General features: G+C 39.2%; 2 protein-coding genes across 5 annotated transcripts in view; one reads left to right on the top strand and one right to left on the bottom strand.

The window, feature by feature from the left end:
* LOC102221602 (serine/threonine-protein kinase Nek6-like) lies at nt 1–17,829 on the top strand. 3 transcript variants are annotated; one of them, XM_023338527.1, is made up of 11 exons: nt 1–204; nt 4,788–4,935; nt 5,649–5,742; nt 6,178–6,318; nt 6,581–6,643; nt 8,481–8,591; nt 9,120–9,228; nt 10,738–10,845; nt 11,091–11,185; nt 15,567–15,680; nt 16,469–17,829. In XM_023338527.1, the coding sequence occupies exons 3-11, from the start codon at nt 5,665–5,667 to the stop codon at nt 16,577–16,579; spliced, it is 930 nt and encodes a 309-aa protein (XP_023194295.1). In that variant the 5' UTR covers nt 1–204; nt 4,788–4,935; nt 5,649–5,664; the 3' UTR covers nt 16,580–17,829. The 3 variants fall into 3 exon arrangements, with proteins under 3 accessions (XP_023194295.1, XP_023194294.1, XP_023194296.1); XM_023338526.1 differs by lacking the exon at nt 4,788–4,935; XM_023338528.1 differs by lacking the exon at nt 4,788–4,935 and having other exon boundaries at nt 1–120.
* Nucleotides 17,741–20,385, bottom strand: part of psmb7 (proteasome subunit beta 7) — a 10,959-nt gene continuing 8,314 nt past the window's right edge. Inside the window, exons 6-9 of one of the 2 annotated variants that reach the window (XM_023338529.1) lie at nt 20,040–20,098; nt 19,798–19,949; nt 19,422–19,448; nt 17,741–17,945 (exon numbers count right to left, since the gene is read on the bottom strand). In XM_023338529.1, coding sequence (XP_023194297.1) covers nt 17,834–17,945; nt 19,422–19,448; nt 19,798–19,949; nt 20,040–20,098 — 350 coding nt within the window. In that variant the 3' untranslated portion in view covers nt 17,741–17,833. The remainder of the gene's footprint in view (nt 17,946–19,421; nt 19,449–19,797; nt 19,950–20,039; nt 20,099–20,385) is intronic. The other variant, XM_005809983.3, reaches the window with a different exon arrangement.

The raw sequence follows: 20,385 nt of genomic DNA on the forward strand, positions 1-20,385 counted from the left end.
CATATCTCCTCCTCATCACTTCACAGCTCATAGGTCTTCTCATTCAGAAAGTTTGACAACTTCGCTGGGCTCGGGATACCCGAGATGGGCTTACTGCCAAACACGCAGGCTGAGCTCGAGGTATTTGTCGTTTGAAGAATTGGACAACTAGAACCAATGTAAACTGTCGACATTTCTAGTTCTCCGACAGCAAGACTGACTTAGGTAAGACATGCAGCTAGCTAGCAGAGTTTTGGGTGAGTTAACATGTTGACGGAGCGGATATAGCTGATAACATTAGCTCGCTGCTGGAAGCTGCGGACTCATCTGAAAGAGATGACAGGCTGCATTGTGTGTGTAACTTATCTGCTTAAAACTAGTGGACGTCGGCTATTAGTTATACGCAACCGCTTAATATTCCACTGGGATTTATGAGATTCACAATGTCCGAAGTTCTATTTAAATTAATACAATTAGGTTTCTCATAGTCCTTCTATTGAGAGACTGCGTGGGCATGCAGCATACATTTAAATATTTTGACGCACGTGTGTAGTTCAAAGTAAAATGTGACAGGATAATAGAAAACCCACCTCTGCTGACAACACACCTCCACAGCTTCGTGCTTGTGGTAATCAGTTCAGTTTGCATGCTGCAAGGTGGGCGGTGATCAAACTGTGGTTTCTGAGAATGCCTGGGCATTTAAGGTCAAAGAACTGCCTAAAATTAGTCACGTGTCAGTTGTGTCATGGAGCTGATGTCCTCTGTGACTGCAGGAGCTTGATATAAAGTCATGGACTCATCATGTCTTTGTTGCTGCTAATCTGTCCTTCTCTGTGATTTATAAACACTATTAGACTGGGGAGTTTAATCCTAATATCATTTTGTTTTGTGCATTTGTGAGAGCTACAGTAAGTTTAAATCAGAAACTCTCCAACCTATGTTCCCTAAATTAGGGTAACACTTTATTTGAAACTGTCATAAACATCACATAACACCAAAGGAGTCTTTGTGAATGTCTATAACTGTCGTGAAGTGTTATTTGGTAAATAATAACACCTTTAAGGGAAAGTTGACATTTTTAGTTGACTTTTCATTCAGGTTTTAATGAAATTTTGTATTAAAAGTTTCCTTATTTACTGAATAATGCAAAGTTGACACTTTCAACTTTTAGTGCACCTTTGCATTAAAGATGTCATTATTTGCCGAATGACACGTCATGACAACACTCATAAATATATATGAAGAGTCATTTATGTTATGAAAGTGTTATGTCAGTCTTATGCACACCCCTTCAAATAAAGTGTTACTGATATTAGATATTATATGTCATGAATTGTTTGTTGATTGGTGGTGGACCCAAATTCAGAACTGCAGAGGCATGAAGGTGATGATGAAAAAGGTTCAATAAAAAATAAGGAACAAAAACTCACAAGATCCACAAGAGAACAGGCCAGGAAACTAATAATAAATCCAAGGAATGTGAACACAAAGAAACAGAGCCAAACGAGGAGGAATGGAAGGAACCATTAGGAGTGGGTTAGAGAGAGGAGCTTAAATACTGGGAGGTAGATTACTGATTGCTAAAACACAGAACTAGGCTGATTGGCAGTCTGATCACAGGTGTGAGGGGAGAGAGGAGGAAGGCAGACTGAGAGAGGTGCAGGGGTGAGGGAGAGTGCACAGAGGACTAGAAAATAAATCTAACACTAAAGAATAATTAGACTAAAGAAACATAATTAAACTAGAGGAACTAGAAATAAGAAATAATCATAAACACTAAGAAGAAGTGAACTGAAATAAATCAAAATCCAGAAAAGACTAAGAACACAGAATAATTGAATTAAAATAGCTAAAGAAAAGGACTAGCCACAAAAAATAAAATACAACTAGTGATGGTGAAATGAAGCTTCACCATGAAGCACTGAGGCATTACCAACTGTTCGTCTCATGCGTCAATAAAGTGGACATTATGTAAAACAGGCAATGTGAAAACAACATGAAGCCTTACAATGAATAAACAAGTAAATGATGTTTGTGATTCTGATACATAAATTCTGATTATTTTCTTAATCTGTTTATATGAAACAGTGGCTGGATCAAAAATAAAACTAGAAATAAATGGGGGAAAGAGTTGTGATTGGCTTGTTACTCTAACCAAGCTTTGTAACTAGGAACAAAATTACATTATTTATTTATTACTTAAAAATAAAAACTTTATTAAATGTTCTAGTGGATGTGTACTGTCTCATGTTTGCATCCTAAAATGACTTGGCCCACTTGGTAATATCCTTGTCTTTCTGCCGAACTCAATAATGAGGTTTCTTATACATGTCATTAAAGTTCATTTGGACATGACACTTGACACTTGATTGGACACTCCCAGTGAATGGATAAGTGTCGTGTTCCTGTGGTAAAGTAGAACACATAATCCACTGTGTTGGTTTTTGGCATTATAGACAATGGTTTATTATGGTTGAAACTATTTGGAGAGATTAAAATATTACCTTGTTACCAGACAAGGGAAAATTGGGTCCATCAGAAAAAAGACCCTCCAATAAATTGCAAACACAATAAAATCCTAAAACAAGAAAATGTGACAAGTGAAACAGCAAGGGTTTGCCATTTAATTCGATCCGCAAACAAACTGACTAACCAGTTCCTGAAACAGTTACGAGGTATGGCCTGAAACAAGGTGGTATTTTGTCAAAACTAAGTGTCAGACTAAGTTTCTGTAAGAAACATACAATACTCTGATCTAAAACCATGTCAAGAATAGACTTGTTTTAATGAACTGATATTCAACAGTTACCACAATTTTCTCACAGTTTGTATTTTTAAGTCTGAGTTTATGAATTATGGGAAGTTTGACTTTGGAGTTTTCAGTAAGTCTTGAGGTTCCAATAACAGAAACATAATTGGAGAAAGTTCAGTTCCAGTGAAGCCTGTACTGTTCAAAGGGGAGCTGTTGTGATAGTGACTAGGACTGGATGATGATCAGTTCATCACAGATGGTGTATAATTGTGTTTGTTGTTTCTTTAATGTTGTGATCTGTATAAAATGTTGGAGGATAGGGTTAGAATAGAATAGAAACATACAGTAGCAGTGCTATGTGTGTGACAGTTAATGACACTCAAAAGAAGTGCTATTGAAAATTAATCTGTCACCAGACTATGCACAGGATAACTGTTATATGTAATTTTTAAATGTCTTTCTTTTAGGGGGTGATGCATTTTCTTGAGCCTTCTTCTGAGCATTCAGGAATTCATTCAACCACATGAATGAATTCATGCCTAATGGACAGTAGTCATTGCCTAATGTAAGCCACTGCCGGATATGAGTGACTCATTGGCAGTTAGTAACAGATAAAAGCCTCTTTTAGATCAGTGTCGCAATAGAGTCACAAGCAGAGTCCCTTCCCTTCCTTTACAGATTCATTTTTAATTTGTATCAATCAAGTCATTCATGCTCTCTCGTGCTGCTCCATGCAGCCTGACGGGTGTCCATGCTATGTTATGTTTCATCCTCCTATTATTATTTGCATCCCATTCTATTAACTGACATTTCTCAGATAAAAGGTCATTGGACACTCACGTTGGAGCATTATTTGCTGAAAATGAGCCTCATAGAGGGATAAAATAAATGGTACTACAGGCGAACCTGCTCAGCAAGAGCATCTTCCAATTCATCCATTTTGAGCGAAAGGTGATGCGTGCAATCACTTTTTCCACACAGGGCTAGTTGGGTTTGGAGTTTTTGTCTCATTTAAAAACTATATTTTGTGTTTACTTGTGTTATCTTTACATATTTAAATTGGTTTGATGTTCTGAAACACTTAAATTTGAGCATTGTTTCCTCATTTCCATCACAAAACTTTTTTACATAGAGTGTTTGACATGACAATGCTTCATTCAATAACCTGGGCTGATGAGTTCACTAGTGTGAGTGAGAGGAACACGAGGCAGACTGAGGAGAGGGAGAGAGAAAATGGCAAAGGTGGCGAGAGAGACAAAAACAACCAAGCCAGTGTGGGCGTAGGGCTTCTGGGAAGGAGGATTAGAACTAAAACAAAAACAAAGCTATGTTCATAATGCAAGCAAGAGTATGATAGCCTGGTGATGAAGGAGGCAAGAGTCTGCTGGTCTGGCAACGAAAGAGCAGATACTTTGGAAGACGCCTTTGGAGAAGGTACCTTGAAGTGCCCTGGCGGAGCAGCAACTTGAAGTCTGGAGGTCGACCATGAGGACGGAGGAAGCCACAAAGAGGGTCAAAGAGCCTCCAGGCTGGCCTTTCAGCTAGTGGCGGACTGTAGCACTGGACTAGGAGCTTGACGCATGCAGGGCTACGGCACCAGGAGAGCTTGTGGCATGTTTTGGACGTAGAAGCTTTGGAGCTGGGAAAGGCGGCCAACATAGAGGCTCGGGTTGCAAGTGGTTCAGCCTACACCATGTGACAAAGCTGCCTACAGCAACCCTGTACTAAACCTCATCACCAACCAAAGCTCATCACCGATACAGCCAGCAACAGCTGAGTCATTGGAGAACTTCTATAGGTGACAAGTCTCAATAGCTGAAATCAGTAGTATAAAGGGTGAAGAGGAAGGGAGAGAGAACAGTCCCTTGTGAAGCCACTGTGTTGCTGATAAAACTGTTGACTCATGCTGTTGCAGGTTCACAATAGATAGTACACAAACCAGGACACAAGGTGGGGTTCATCCGCATCGCCATTAACTTCTGACCTAGTAGGGCCGGACGAATGGTGTTGAATACACCAGAGAAGTATAAAAATATAATTCTCATTGTGCTTGCAGACTGGTCCAAGTGAGTGTATGCACACTTGAGCAGGAAGATGATGGTATCCTTAACTTTTAAGTTCGGGTTGGTAGGCAAACCTCAAGGGGTCCAAGTGTGACTGGAACAGGGGCTGAAGCTGCCTCCTGGGTCTTCACAACGTGAGAGGTCAGTACTACGGACTTAGTCCTCGGAGCCACGGGGTCATTGTGTCTTCGGCATCCTAACAATGCAGGACATTTTCCACACCTCAGGGACCTTCTGTAGGCACACGGTCATATTAAAAATATGCTAGAGGATTCCACAGAGCTGGATAGCACAAACTTCAAGTACATGTGGGTTTAACAGAGAATAAAAGGCAGATGAAAGCAGAAAAAATTAGATATAGACGCTTATCCCTGTTTGACCTCTTCCCCAGTTCATCCAAACTATTCTTTTATGCTTCAAGGTTAATTTTGTGTTTTGTCATATTTTTAGGGGTGCACTGATTGCAGTTTTCTGACCGATTGCCGATTACTGTTCTTTTAAAGCCTAACTTACCAATTCCGATTTTGGCCAATACCAGTTTTTGTCTGAAATGTTGCTCAATATATCAAGAAAGTTGCTGAATAGGCAACAATGGGGTGACTATTGTAAACTGTAAATGTGCAGACATGACCTGGTTGAGCGGTTTGCCAGTAAAACCTCTCTCACAGGAGAAAAGAAAAGCAAAGTGGTTGATTTTGAGACCTTTGCAGAGGTTGATAACATCGATGAATAAGATCGGTTTCACATGTAAAAATCAGCCGATAAATCGGCTGACCGATAAATCGGTGCACCCCTAATTTTTGTCAAATAAAATGCTGTGCAACTGTTAAATAATCAGCTATTATTTGTTGCAGATGAGTGTGTGTTGACATGGAAGCACAAAACAACAACCAAACTGCTTTGGACAATCACAACATCCTGTGCATGCTTGTTGCTCAGGAGGATCAGGTGAGAAATCTGACTGTTATGTTTATTGTTGGGTGATATCAGAGTGCCTTCAGAAGAGAGGAACCCTTTGTTTATAAAAGTTGTAACTTCTTGTAGAAAACACAACATCCTCACAAACTGAATTTTTGCTTAAGTCATTGACTGTTCTATCCAAACCCATTAACCATGTTATTATGACCGCTATCATTATTTTTCACTAAATGCTAGAATGTAGCATTGTAGTATGCTACATTGATACTACAATGCTACAATATAGCATCAATGCTACTACAAGTTATCCTGAAACTTCTAAGCTGGTTCCAGATTGACCACTATTTGTCGATCTGGAACTGACTTTTTTTAAAATTGTATTACACAGCTTTTGCTAATGCTGTAAAATTTCTTTTTCTGCCATTTGAGTTTGACAGTTTTTCCCCTAATCCTTTCCTTGAACAGAGAAATGTATCAAGCCTTCAGTTTTTCTGCACTATGGCAAACTTCCGCATTGAAAAGAAGATTGGTCGTGGTCAGTTCAGTGAGGTCTATAAAGCCACATACCTGCTGGATGGACAGCTGGTTGCACTCAAAAAAGTTCAGGTATAGTGCTCCAATAGGGCTTCAGAACAATCTTCTACTGGTGGTTAGTAAGCCAGCTGCTGCCAGTGGGCTAATATCTGTATAAAACTGAAGATTTTATGGTGCAAAATAATGTTGTGATTTCACAAAATATGGACAAAATGTTTTTAAATAGATTTATTTAAAATCTATTTAAAACATTTAAACATCTCTTAGACATCTCTTTAACTTGAATGCTGTTATATCTCTGTAAGAAAAGACCATTACAAATTTTCCACTGCAGATTTTTGAGATGATGGATGTGAAGGCTCGTCAGGACTGCCTTAAAGAGATTGATCTGCTAAAGGTAAAGTCCTCCCATGCTAATGTATTCATTTGATAAAATTAATTAACAAGTGCATAAAAAAACTGCACGAATTGATTTTTGACTGAAATGAAATTTCCTACAGAAACAATCTGAGAACAACAGACAAACACTATGTTGAATTTTCAGTAGGCAAGCACAACACTGCAGTTTAGTTACTCTTCTGACCCACATGCAGATTTACTCTTAAACAGGTGATAACCGGCTTGATTTGGGAGACATGGAACATAGGGTGGACATGGAGATTAGGGGAAAGTCAGAGGCGAACAGCTGTGGGACTGATGATTGACTCAATGACATACAATGAAGCGTGGAATGAGCTTCTTCGAGATGGATCTGAAGGGAATATCCCTAGAAGACAGAAAAACCTTCTGTCCCAGTGAGTATTTGGGAGCCAGTATATGGCGACGATCGACGAAGCGATGGTTCTGGTCGGCAGTGCGCTGGAGGGCGGTAACTGTGTTGGACCAAATGCAACTACACCATCGGATGTGGTGGCTGAGGTTACATAAATATCCTTCTTGTCCTCCGGGTAGAGGGGCAGTTGGTAACCTAGTGAGATCTCAAAATGGGAGTGACCTGTGGCTGCTGAGGTGTGAGAATTATGAGCGTATTCTACCGAGGATAGAAATTTACTCCAATCAGACGGATTGGAGGATGAGAAACAGCGGAGAGTTGATTCAAGCTCCTGGTTCATATGCTCTGTCTGTCCATTTGACTGGGGGTGATAACCAGATGAGAGAGAAACTTTAGTGTTGAGGGCGAGACAGAACTGTTTCCATACCTGTGAGATGAATTGTGGTCCACAATCAGACAGGATCTCCATAGGAATACCATGCAGCCAGAAAACATGCTTGATGAGGAGCTGAGCAGTGGAATGCAGAAGGAAGCTTTCTGAGAGGGACAAGGTGACATGCTTTGGAGAAACGGTCAACTATGGTTAGAATAGTGATCATGCGTTGCGACGTGGGAAGTCCGGTAAAAAATCTACTGCGATGTGGGATCAAGAATGCTTGGGAACCTTCAAAGGTTGGAGAAGGCCTGCAGGTGGCTGATGGGACGGTTTATTACGAGTGCACACTTGACAGGCGAGGACATACTCTTTCAAGTCCTTGTGCAAGGATGGCCACCAGAAACGATGAACAATGAGTGATATGGTTCCAGGGTGAGCCGAAAACGTGGCAGAATACCAATGAATAAGTTGAGAACGGACAGAAGTGGGGGGACAGGTCCTATTTGGAGGCCCGTTACCTGGATCTGGTTTCTTCCGTGAGGCTCTATTCACAATGTCTGCAATTTCCCACATGACTGCACCAACTGTGCAGCTGGGGGGTAAAATGAGAGCCGGGGTCTCCTCGGCGCCATTAGGTGCGTACTGCCAGAACCTGCGTGTTCACCAATTGCGAAAACTAGTAACAAATATTATATTTTGATGAGTGCCATCATCAATACACAGCAAATATGTTGGTCAATTTTCCTTTTATTTTGACCACTCCTGAAGACAAATATTCTCCTCTGATGCGCCACCAAATTACCTACAACAACCCATGAAGCAGCATGGTTCATCGCACTTTTATTTTGAAAACCGACATTCAATGAAGCAGTCACCAGGTAATACGAAGCATCGTTTGTTGTCAATCACGTGGTTTTCAGTGGGGGTTTCATCTGACACACTCCCTTTTTACTCAGTCCACAACATCAAAACCTGGCTTCAGATGTCACATCTGTATCTGAGGGTAGCTAAATGCTAGCTAAAGATAAAAACGTTACATTGAAACAATGCCTCCTGAAGCATGCACTTCCTGTTTGTGTGTTGCAGCAACTGAATCACCTTAATGTAATCAAGTACCTGGACTCTTTTATCGAAGACAATGAGCTGAACATTGTTCTGGAACTGGCAGATGCTGGAGATCTTTCTCAGATGATAAAGGTCAGATACAGGTCACTGTAAACATCAGATTGCACAGAAAGTAAAAACTTTCATCCACAATTAAGTTTTGTTGCATGGAATTAGATACCTTTTTATGTGTAAATGTGAAACAACAACCATGACAGTATTTCCATTTTACTTACATGTATGTTAGTAGAAAAGAAAACTAGAAATGCCACAACGAAGGCAAGAATATACAGATGTGTGTGTGCAACAGTCTGACTTCATGACCTATGAACAGTTGTTGCATTGCCACTTCCTGTCTTTACATGTAAATACTGGTCATTCTTCTCTACATGTATCAAGTATCAAAAGCTTCGAGTTTGTAGCAGCAATTCCAGAGCTTTGCTTGTTGCCTCAGTGAACCTTGTTTATTTCATGTTTCCCACGTAAAAAGCAGCTACTTATAGTTCTTGTCTAATCTCTCAATGTACAGCACTTAAGCTATAAACATTTTTGGTTCACCTAGATTTAGAATAGAATAGAATTAATATATTCTTGAATGTATTATTTCTTATATCCTTGCAGCACTTCAAGAAAAAGCGACGGCTGATACCAGAGAAGACGATCTGGAAATATTTTGTACAGTTGTGCAGTGCCCTGGAGCACATGCATTCACGCAGAGTCATGCACCGGGGTAAACAGCTGTGTACAGATTCATTCATTCCCCAGGTTGCATTTTCAGCATGCACACCTCATGTCTGTCTCTATGTACATGGGCCCACTGATCGTATAAATGTTAGGATCTCTCAGTTAAAAAGACAAATCAATAACTGTCTTTAGAAAGTGAAAGATAATGGTGCTTAATTTGTGTAGCTGAGCCAACATGGTCGATATTGAAATATATCCAGAGGTGTGCCTCTATTTAACATGGATGAACCATGTTGGATGGATGATCCATGTTGGATGGATGAACCATCAGCAGATTTAATGGAGTTTCATAAGCTTGTTTATAGGACATGGTACTGTGAGGTGTTTCCCCCCCTGATAGTCTGGTAGATTCTGTTTGTTTGGGGACCAAACATATGTTTAATTTTCAGTTCACTGTTTTGGTCACTGTCAAACAATCCAAACCATTTGAAAAAAAACATGTTCCCCCCCATCACCTGTAGTGGAGCTACACCAGGACCTTCTGAAGGAAACGACATGAAAAGTTCTGAAGAAGACACTGAGCAAAACGTCCTTCTCACAAAATGTAAACAAAAATAAATTTTATAGGTTGGAGGATCTCCCTTCTGTCTTTGTTAAAAGACTATATAGACATTTCTCCCACCAGCGATAGATATGCGCATTTGTTTTGGTTGTACTAACCCAGAATGTAGTCCACTTCCTGCTTTTGGAGCAGTGTCCAGTCCACTTGGCGTTCACATATGCATTATAAATGCACCAGAGTTTGTAGGACCAAAGTTCACTGTTTTGGTCCGAAACAGAGTTCCATTACAAATTCACACCTCTCCAGATTAACCAGACTTTCTTGGCGAATGGACTTTTGGATTAAAGTGGATTTGTAGGAATGCACCTTTAGTGTATGAGATGTCAAACTTTGAAGAAATTAATAAATAATGTTTCACATTACTCTCTCTCTCATTATTTTGACTAGCAAACAGAAGCAATATAAAGAGTCTCTACTGACCAAAAACAGCTAACATTTAGTTTGATTTAATGTCAGAGTGAAGGTCAAAGGCTATGGGTTATGAATTTGGTTTCTGCTGCCACTTGTTTAACTTCTTTTATTATAGGAGACCATGCATAAAGAGAATTGTTTATGCATCAGGAATATCAAAGTATTTTTAAGTGAAGAAATACAATAAAAGAAAAATGCTATTATTGCTAAAATGTCATAAATATTAGGAACATCTTAGCCTCTACAAGTAAGCAAACTGATCAGCAGTGATGGTGTTGACTTGTCCCTTTCATTCAGCCCTATGTCCCCTGCCAAGTAGAGTGTTCATTTATACTCGCTTTGAAGTATAGACCAGTGTAATGTTTAGCTTGATTACCTAACAAAGACGATTTCCATCTTGAAAAAGGGAAAAAATGTCTTTATATTGTAAAACTGTCTTTGTATATCTCTTGTAATTTGAATGTACATATTTATAATGAATTATGTTCTGGATCTGAAAGAGGTTTGGATGTGTGTAAACAGATATCAAGCCAGCCAATGTGTTCATAACAGCCACAGGGGAGGTAAAACTGGGAGATCTTGGATTAGGACGCTTCTTCAGCTCTAAAACCACAGCAGCACATTCTTTAGGTAACACACCCACACTAAACAAATTCTAGTACCTGCTGTACATGAATGCAATGTGTATGTATTTTACTGAAGTGGCAGTTTGAAATTAGTGTTATTAAAACAAGCATATAGACAGTTTGTAGACATTTTCCTGAAGTCTTCCTTTACTGTTATTTTAGTAAGTTTTATTTTCTAGAACGCAACTCTTCTCTCGATGCTGAAGATTATGCAGTAACCAAACTCTAACTTTCCTTCCACCTTCACAGTGGGAACCCCTTACTACATGTCACCAGAAAGGATCCATGAGAATGGATACAACTTCAAATCAGACATCTGGTCCCTGGGTTGTCTTCTGTATGAGGTGAGCTGCCATAACCATGATCTGGACAAACCAGGGTTTTGGTGTCTGCAAAATTAGCCTGGTCTATAGAAAAGATTTTTAATCATTTTGTTTGATTGTCTCAGATCCATACTTACATACACCTTCATCTCTATGGTAGACTGTATCCCTAAACACTTATGTCATGAATTTGCGGGTGCGAGGTGGTGAGGCAGACGCAGTAGACCCAGGTAACGTGAGAAATGACGGTTTTAATGATAAATTAGTCCAAAATAGTCCACAAACAACCAGGCAGCACGACTGAGCAGAAGCCAGGGCTCAACGCCGGTAGCAACTGGTAAATTGACTGGACAACACGAAGGACTGAACGCACATAAGACGCATTGACAAGGACCCGACGAGGAACAAGGAACACAGGTGGAGTTAAATACACAGCGGGTAATCACAGAAAGAGACACACCTGGGAACAATCAAGGGGAAGACAGGACAACACGAAGACTCGGGGACACAGAAAACTCTAAATAAATACACAGAAAACACAGAACATGACAACTTACAAAAAAAACAGTATATTTTTAAGTATTAAAAAAATACTTTACCTATGCATGGTAGATTCTGATTCATTTGTCAAAAAAATTAAGCTAAATATTTGCTTAAAAACTAAATTCAATTAATGTGGCTGGTTGAACCATGATTAGCCATCACTTTGGCTCTCTTTTCTTACCAATGTTAAGTTATCCAGCCAATAGCTTGTCTAGGAGAGAGACAGAGTTAAACACTGAAAGACGGGGCATAGTGCTTTCTGTTGTTCTTTTAGATGAAGAGACATGAACTGTTGTAAAAAATAAAAAAAGGAGGGACATCTTCTGCAGCAGGAAATGTTAGACTTTCAGTGGAAAAAAATTGTTTCACTCAAAACAGACTGTATAGAACTACAGATTTTATCAGCTAGTTATAAAACTGTCAGGATTTTCACTACTAGTTATCACAATCAAATATGCTGATATCTAAACATCACAACAGATGATGGCCCAGCCCACTTCTATTTATTTCATTGTGGGAATGTTTCTTTATTCATTTTTGTTTTGATTTACAAAGAGGAGGTTGCTGATTTCTTTAGGAATAAAACAGGTTTTACAAGCTATATGAAATGAGCTGCCTGAAGGGAGTAATGTCTTCTGTACATCCAACAATGTGGTGGTGGAAAGATTTTAGCTGACTTGAAAGCATCATGTCTGCACATCTGCTTTTCCTGATGCAGTTTTCAAAGAGAAATTTTCCTGTCTAAGTGATAACTGCAGAGTGGCTTGCTCACAGAGCTCCTGCCGGTAGGAACTGGTTGCTCTGTGGTTAACTTGCTAGTTTACCACCTTTCACCAACAGCCTCCCGTGACCTTGAAATGAAAATGCTTATGGTCAATGGATGGATAATTGAAGAGTAATCCAGCAGCTAATAGCAGCTGGAACTCACTGACTGTTCAATGGGACTGCTACAATATCAACCACTACTTGAAAGATTGATCTCATATGCCTGCTGGACAGTAAAACAGCCTACTTCAATTATCAAATGTAAGCAGCAGACCATTCAACTGCCACTAATGGTAAGCAGCCACCATTAGTGGCAGCTGTTTTTATTTTTTCTTTATTTTCTCAGAGATTGTGAGGAAGTATTGACAAAAACACTAGAAAGTGAACAGATGGTTCTTGTAGTGTTTAGTGAAACATATTGATTTACTGCAAAGTTTAAACTGAACATTGGTTCAGATGTAACAGCCAACTTCATTTAGGCATCAGAAGCCTAGCAACTAAAGCTTGGTGGACATATTCACTGTTCCTTTAAGTCTGTCTGGAAGAGTATTTTCGTCTTTCTGAAAATGTCAAATTAGGTTTTAAACCTGATGTAGTCAAAACTGATGTGACAAAAGGGGTCTATATGAACCTGTCTGTACTACTTTCCTAACTGGTGCAGGAAGCTAACAGTGGTTTATTCTGTTCAGTCCTGAGATTAGCAGCTGTGATTGGATGTAATGTTTCTCCCATGTGAAGCGCTCTGGGATTACCTTCTGTACATTTAAAGAAAGCTTTCTCTTGCTTTGCAACTGAACTGGTATTCCTTACAATGAATAATGATGCAAAGATTTCCCACAGTGATGCCATGATGGAAGCCGTTGGGATTTCTCACTCTTTGCTTTATAAAATGTGTGGAAGATCAAATGACAAATCTTCTTATATTACTGGATGTCTTCAACACAGACACCGCCTAGAGCCCAGTCCATTGTCTTCCATAGTTGGCTTTTCACCAGCAGAAATGTGAAAACTGACTGTTTGCGTCTTTGCCTGAACTGCTCTGTGTTCAAGTAAAACAGGTTAAATATAAGCTCACTTCATGAGCCAACTTAATGTAACGGACATCTTTGTTGTATTTTAACCCCACCAGTTATGTGCAGATCATTTTCTCAAGCTGTCTGAAATGAGCTGCCTGAAGCAGCAGGGAGTAATGTCTTCTGTGCATCCAAAAATGTGGTGGTGGAAAGATTTTAGCTTCCACCACCTGGTGACAGTGTGGAACAGATGGACTTCTTCTCATGTTGATGCTTGCCTCCTGTGTATGAATAGAGACCTCTGTTTTCATTCACTTCCTTCAATTATATTGGAATGCTGGGCCATTGTTCACTATTAATATGCAGAGACTGACCTTAGACTGACCTTCTGGAGTGTGTCAGAGGATCTGATTGGCCAGTAAACTTCAAATGTTGTGCCAGGCTGGATAGTGTTGATGATGTTCTCACAGCTTCATTCTGTTTTGCTACTTGCCTTCTTTACAAAGTCTAACTGAAATCTGAGTACATAGATCATGCCTCAGCCTTGAAATGAATATTCCTGGAAGAACATTTAGTTCCTCTCAAATGTAATAAACATCTTCCTATAACACTGAGAACAATTATAAAGACTCCTATGCCCTAGCTGTCCCAATACTCGCACCCTTGACTCTTGTTAAAAAAAAACTAAAAAAAAACTTAGACAGTGGTGCCCACAGTCGATCCTTGAGGGCCAGCATCTTGCATGTACTCTCCCTGGTTTAACTCACCTGGGTCAAATGATGGCTCATTAGAGGCCTAAGAAAAACATTGACATCCTGAAAAGGTTGTTACTACCACCAGGGAGAGAACTAAAAAGTTTTGGATGCCGGCCCTCAAGGACCGACTTTGGGCACCACTGCTTCAACCTTGTACCACGCTTGTGTCATTCAAATGCACATTCATGTTGAAATATTTGACTGTGTAGTTTGTCCCAATTCTCCACATCTGGCCTTCGCCCCATTTCTTTTGGGTCGTATTTCTGCACTTCTGGTTAGCTTGCATCCAGTCGGATCTCGGTGAAGTATATTACCCACAATTCCTCACTGCATGTGACATTTTGAAAGGTGGAAATATGGCAATTTTTTGTCTTTATTGAGAATTAATAAAAAAATAATATAAAGCACACGTCAGTAACAAAAAGATTTGATATGATAAACTGAGCAGAAAAAGGAAGAAATAAAAAGAATAGTCACAAACTAAGTGTGAGGAAAGTAAAACAAAATGTTACAAATGCAAGAGGAAATGGTATTGATATTTGTATTGAATTTTGTTTTCAGAAAGTTATTATAGGAAAAACTTGATACAAAATTTTGAAATTAATTTCTTTATTTTTTGTGAGTGGAAAAGAAAGATATTTGGTTCTTATTTTCTTTAGAGATATCATGATTTTGAAACAAATGTTTTCTTCTCAGGGGGGATGTCAGAGTGCTCCTTATCAATTTATTATAAAAAAATTTGTCACTACAACTATACATAATCAGACATGGCTCTTTTGGAGTAACAGCTGAATGTAATCATACCTTAATTAGATGAATTGCCTTTAAAACTTTTAAATTGAATGTATATTTTAATGCGTATTTTTTGATAAAATCATCATAGTTGCCATTGGAAATATGGCAATCCTCACAGAGCAAGTTGTGTTTGTTGTAAAAAAGTAATCTGTTTCAAATGTAAAGCATTGAAATAATTTTTGTTTTGCTCTACTGAACATGTGAGAATACATAGAATTTTGCTCAGTCTTAAACAAGTCATAAAAAACATTTTTGAACAGCCAGCAATGACTTCGGGAAACAAAAATGCCTATACTGTACATTTAAAATCCCTTTTTGTTGTTGTTGTAGTTGTGCCTTTTAGCAGCACAGATGCCTAAACAGATCCAATGTGAATGTGAATTCGAACCCTTGTTCACTTTGATTTAGTACACACTTCATAAAGGGGCATAGGGTGCAGTGATCAGGCCCTACTCACCATGAGAAAATGTGCTTCTTGATTTTTCTGGCAGGATTTTGTGTCATTGACTCACTGGCTCCCTCTGTCTCTAGATGGCTGCACTACAGAGTCCATTTTATGGGGACAAAATGGACCTTTTGTCCCTTTGTCAAAAGATTGAGCAGTGTGACTACCCTCCACTCCCATCTGACCATTACTCCAAGAAGGTAAACTACTTTGTCTAATACCCAACTTGTCTTCCATTTTCCTTCAACAGTGATTATTCAAGTAGATGTGTAAATGTTTATTGGTTTGAGATGTGTTCACAGGATTTGTACATCACAGATTTTAGTCTCTGCTGCTAAATACAAATGGTGTCCACAGTTAGGTGCATTTATTCTAACTGTGATAATTATGACAGCAGGAGATGGGATGGGATAAAAAGCTGCTTCCTTAATTATATTAACATTTTTCTTTTTTTCTTTCACTATTGTCCTTTGATGTATTTTGTATGTAACTTCCTTATATTTGCTCATTTGGTTTCCTTTAGAGCCCTCTGAATCATTGTGTATGAATGGTTTTGTACACATAAACTTGTCATGTGATGTTTCAAAAGGGAAAAACTGAGAACTGACAAGTCTTCACTCAGACTGAACAAACTCCTCTGTGTTTACTCTGTTGGGTTTTATCTGTTAGTTTAAATTTCAGTTGGAAGCTTTAAAACAGAATCCTGGGTACTTTTGAAAAAACTGGATTAGCTGATTCTTGCCACTTCAAGCTCCAGACCCCGCCCAGATCAGAGAGCTGTAGAACTGTCTTTGCTTAGTGCTGTTTTTACATATTTAGCTGTTCTTAACTCATTTCAGTGAAAAAAATTGGACAAATGGGTTTATAACATTATTATAATAGATACACATTTGTTGAAAATGTTCTTTGAAATGAAACAGGATTTTTTTCTGGTGTAAAACACAGTTCTCTGTTACTGACAAGATAATGAATCCCACCTTATCCCCAGCTACGTGACCTGGTCAGCATGTGCATCAACCCAGACCCAGTCCAGAGGCCTGACATTGTCTTCGTGCTACAGACAGCCAAACAGATGCACATCTGGACGTCCAGCACCTGAATGCCACTTGGAGCCCACTCTGCCCAGTCTGAGGAGCTTAGCTGCATCTGCTGCTTCAGAAACCAGCCCTGGCTTCCAGGCCAAAATCTACATCTCTAGCAATGACTCTCAAACAAAATCTAAGAGATGTGTTTTAGTGCACTAAGATGTTTTTCTGTGAACACTTCCAATCCATTTGTCATGACTGTGGTATAGAGGCACAGCAGCAGAATTAGCATTCAGCAGGTGAGTTTTTCTATGGCTGGTGTCTGATCCTGTAGAAATGTTTGTTCCTCTCATCATACCTTACAGTCATTAGACTTAAGTTCTAACTGAACAAATGATTGGGGCCAAGTCATACCAGTGAGTCATACTTACAGACTGGTCCAAAAGTTATTCAAATTGGATTAGATTGTGAATCTGCCAAATGAGCTGTTTATAAGTGATGTTTATGAATTTCGTTCTTATAAGCAGCAGAGAAAATCCAGCCCCATGCTTAGGAAGAATTCAACATTTTCAGCTTTAAGAATTTAGTTTCTACGGACAACAGATCCTGCCAAAATTGAGAACCAATATAAAAATAAATAAATGGCTTGATAAAGTGAGTAATGTGCTAAATACTTCATTGAAATTATAAAATACAAGGACTGTCACAACTGATTTGATTATACAGTGTGATTTACTGCATCAACTTATCAATTAATTTTTCAATCTTAGTTTAACTAGTTTCCTCAATTCATTTACAATTTTTCTCATTTTGCATTTGATTTCACCATATATTTCAAACTTTCCATACTCTGTATTTATTTTCTTCATACACTGATATAGTTTCTCAAATATTGCCTCTGCATTTTCTCTCTTCCTATTTTCTCTGTCTGCCCATTTATTTAGATTCTATTATTTTCTAATATTCTTTTTTCTTTTTCTTCTGACTAAGTTAGTGAAGGGATTATGTTTCCACTCACCTACCAATCACCCTGTGACTTAGGTTAACCCTAACCCCTAACTCTAATTTCCTCAAATAATTTTGAGGAAATTATCTTCCAAACTGGATTCAGCTTCGTCTTTAATTTTTAGTCTGAATTATTCAATATTTAAAATCTCTTAAAAGTACTGCCAACAACGGTAATGTGTTTCTCGTTTGTTGAACCAAAATGTTGATCTTGATTTAAAAAAAAAAAATTAATCAGTCAACTCAAAACTTTATTGTTGACCATGGACATAATGTGTGTCAGGTGTTCTAAAAGGGAGAGGTACATCAAAAAAACAAACATTTTAGGAAGTGTCCATAGTTTGGATGGACTCCTCCACCACCTCCAGGTCCAGTGGGGTTACACACTTTGATAACACAGCAGTCGTTCCTCTTTTGTACTTGTAATCACCGGTTCTGCATTGAGAAAAAGAACAAGATAAAGTATAAATCCTTATTCATTATGTCTAGACCACATCAAGAACAAAAACAAATTCAAATCCATGGTTAATTTGCACACAATAGGAACCATCAGCCTACAGACAAGCCATGCATGCTAGCTATTAGGGATGCTCCGATCAGGTTTTTTTGCAGTCGATTCCGATCACCCATAAGGGCCGATCACTGCTGATCATCGATCACTGCTGATTACCTGGATTGGTTGTTAATTTTTTGCTTTAGGTATAAATGCTACAATGTGATCTGGAAAAATGATCTGGCAATAAATTCACCTAATTTAGACATAAAACATACTTGCAGGAACAATACAGCAGCTATTCAGTCAAAAGGACCTGCAATCAGTAAAATAATATTTAGCAGTAAGGCTCAACAGCCTAAATTATACACAAGTCAAGTAAATCTCACAACACTGTCCATATCAAATAATTTCAAGTGAAAAAGAAAAACATTCATTTTAAGTTAAATGCAGGTTGCATTCAAATAAACAATCCTAACATACTAAATCAAAACTTCCTGAGAGCATGGCTAATTGTTTTGTGCTGTTCTGATTGGTTGTTTCTGACCGAGCTGTGTAATTCTGCCCCATGCTTTCAGTGAGGAGGAAGAGGAGCTCGATGTTTTTTTCCCCAAAGATTTTCTGCCTTATGTTAGGACATAACAAAAGTTTTAACGCTAATGTAAAAACTTTTTTTTTTAAGTTACATGGTGCAGCTTTAAGAAGCTGTTCGATATAAGAGTCCACTGTCTGGTGAGGTTGGACGGCGCTACGTCTGTGAAATATCAATAGCGCATAGTCTAAAAGTGGAGGGCAGAATCCAGCATCTTCCACCGCTATCCCCATGACTTTATTTTTTGGGTTGTTCCTTTAGCTTTCTGACTGTAATGTACATCTGGGTGAGTGTTGGAAATTGTGCGCTGCTTTACCTGCCGTCTGATCGCTCAGGGAGATGTCTTTTTACATGCAGTGGGCCTCAATAACTCACCATATTCTTACAAATGTTTGTTTTTTTAAATGTCACATTAAATTCATTGTCCTGATCCTGATTTTGACGTGCTTCACACCCAAGGTATTTTCCTGTCTCAAGATGCAAACTTCCCCATTCACTCTCAGAGTTATAGTTAAACAACACATTGCTTAGGATTTGCTACTGCGTGCTTGCGTAGTGTGAAGGGACGGGGAGATACGCTGCAAACAGATTCCTCTGCAGACTGCAAAGTGAGTTACAGATGATCAGTTTTTGTGATTGACAACAAAAGACAGTGATCGGCAATCACATACTTTTTCACGGAAAACTGCCGATTGTGATCGGTGGCCGATTGATCGGCACATCCCTACTAGCTATGCAAAGTTGGTAAGAGCTGGTTAGTAGAGAACTCTGACAAGTTATGGTGGCTGGTAAGTCAAGTCTGCACTAAACACTCCATCTTACTTACAGCTGCAAGGCCTCAAGCTCATTTAGTCTTCAGGGAGAACAAGCAATAAAACAAGTTGTCAGCCAAGGTTCATAGACTGATGCAATAAAGCTGCTTTTTAGAGGCAAGACACATGATGCACTGTATTCATGGTGAGACAAATTGTAACATGAGAAATGCCACAACAACCATGCACTAGTGAAATTGGATTCATCTGTTGCATCCCATTACACTAGTGGGATGCACTAGCCCACTAGTGTAAGGGCTCTAGAGCCAGCAGTCTCTAGGGCTGTTTTAAGACATATTTATAAAGTAACATGTAGCAAACTGACAACATTCTGGCTGAATCTGCCAGGAAGTATCCAATTGAAGATCCAGATGTTGCAGTAGTTCTCACCTGACCCCCTTCTTGTTGGCCTCATCGTGTGGTCTGATGTAGTCCACGTTGCCCTTGGTGATGACGGTGAGGTCAATGTTACTGCCAGAGCCCAGGTCGTTAAAGATGCCTGCAGCGATGGCGTCACGCACCAGCCGCTTGGCTTCCTCCTCCTAAAAGGAAGCAGCAACATGGAAGCTCAGGTAAAGCGTGAACCGTCATGGTTACTGAACTGATGTTAAACTGAGCAGTGACTGGCTCACCTCCAGGTCTGGCTTGTAGCGATCTTCAAAAACAGCCATGGCAGCCAGGGAGCCAGAGCCTTAAGAAGAGCGAGACTTGGGTCACTGACCTAACAGTGTCCTAACCTCAGTAACCCCAGTAATCATAATGCTTTGGGTTACAGGGGTTTTAAAAAACAACTCCAAGGCAGAAATAAGACTGCTTCATTATTGACAGACTATGTGGTACAGATTTATTCAAAGAAGAAACAACAAGTCTCAGGGAGAAGAGACTGCTGCTGCAGAAAGGTGCAATTAATAAAGAACGTTTCCAAAAAACTACAACAATCAGAAAAGAAAAAAGCATAATAGCAAGTACCAAGCAGTA

Source organism: Xiphophorus maculatus, chromosome 8, assembly GCF_002775205.1.
Source record: "Xiphophorus maculatus strain JP 163 A chromosome 8, X_maculatus-5.0-male, whole genome shotgun sequence".
NCBI lineage: Eukaryota > Metazoa > Chordata > Actinopteri > Cyprinodontiformes > Poeciliidae > Xiphophorus > Xiphophorus maculatus.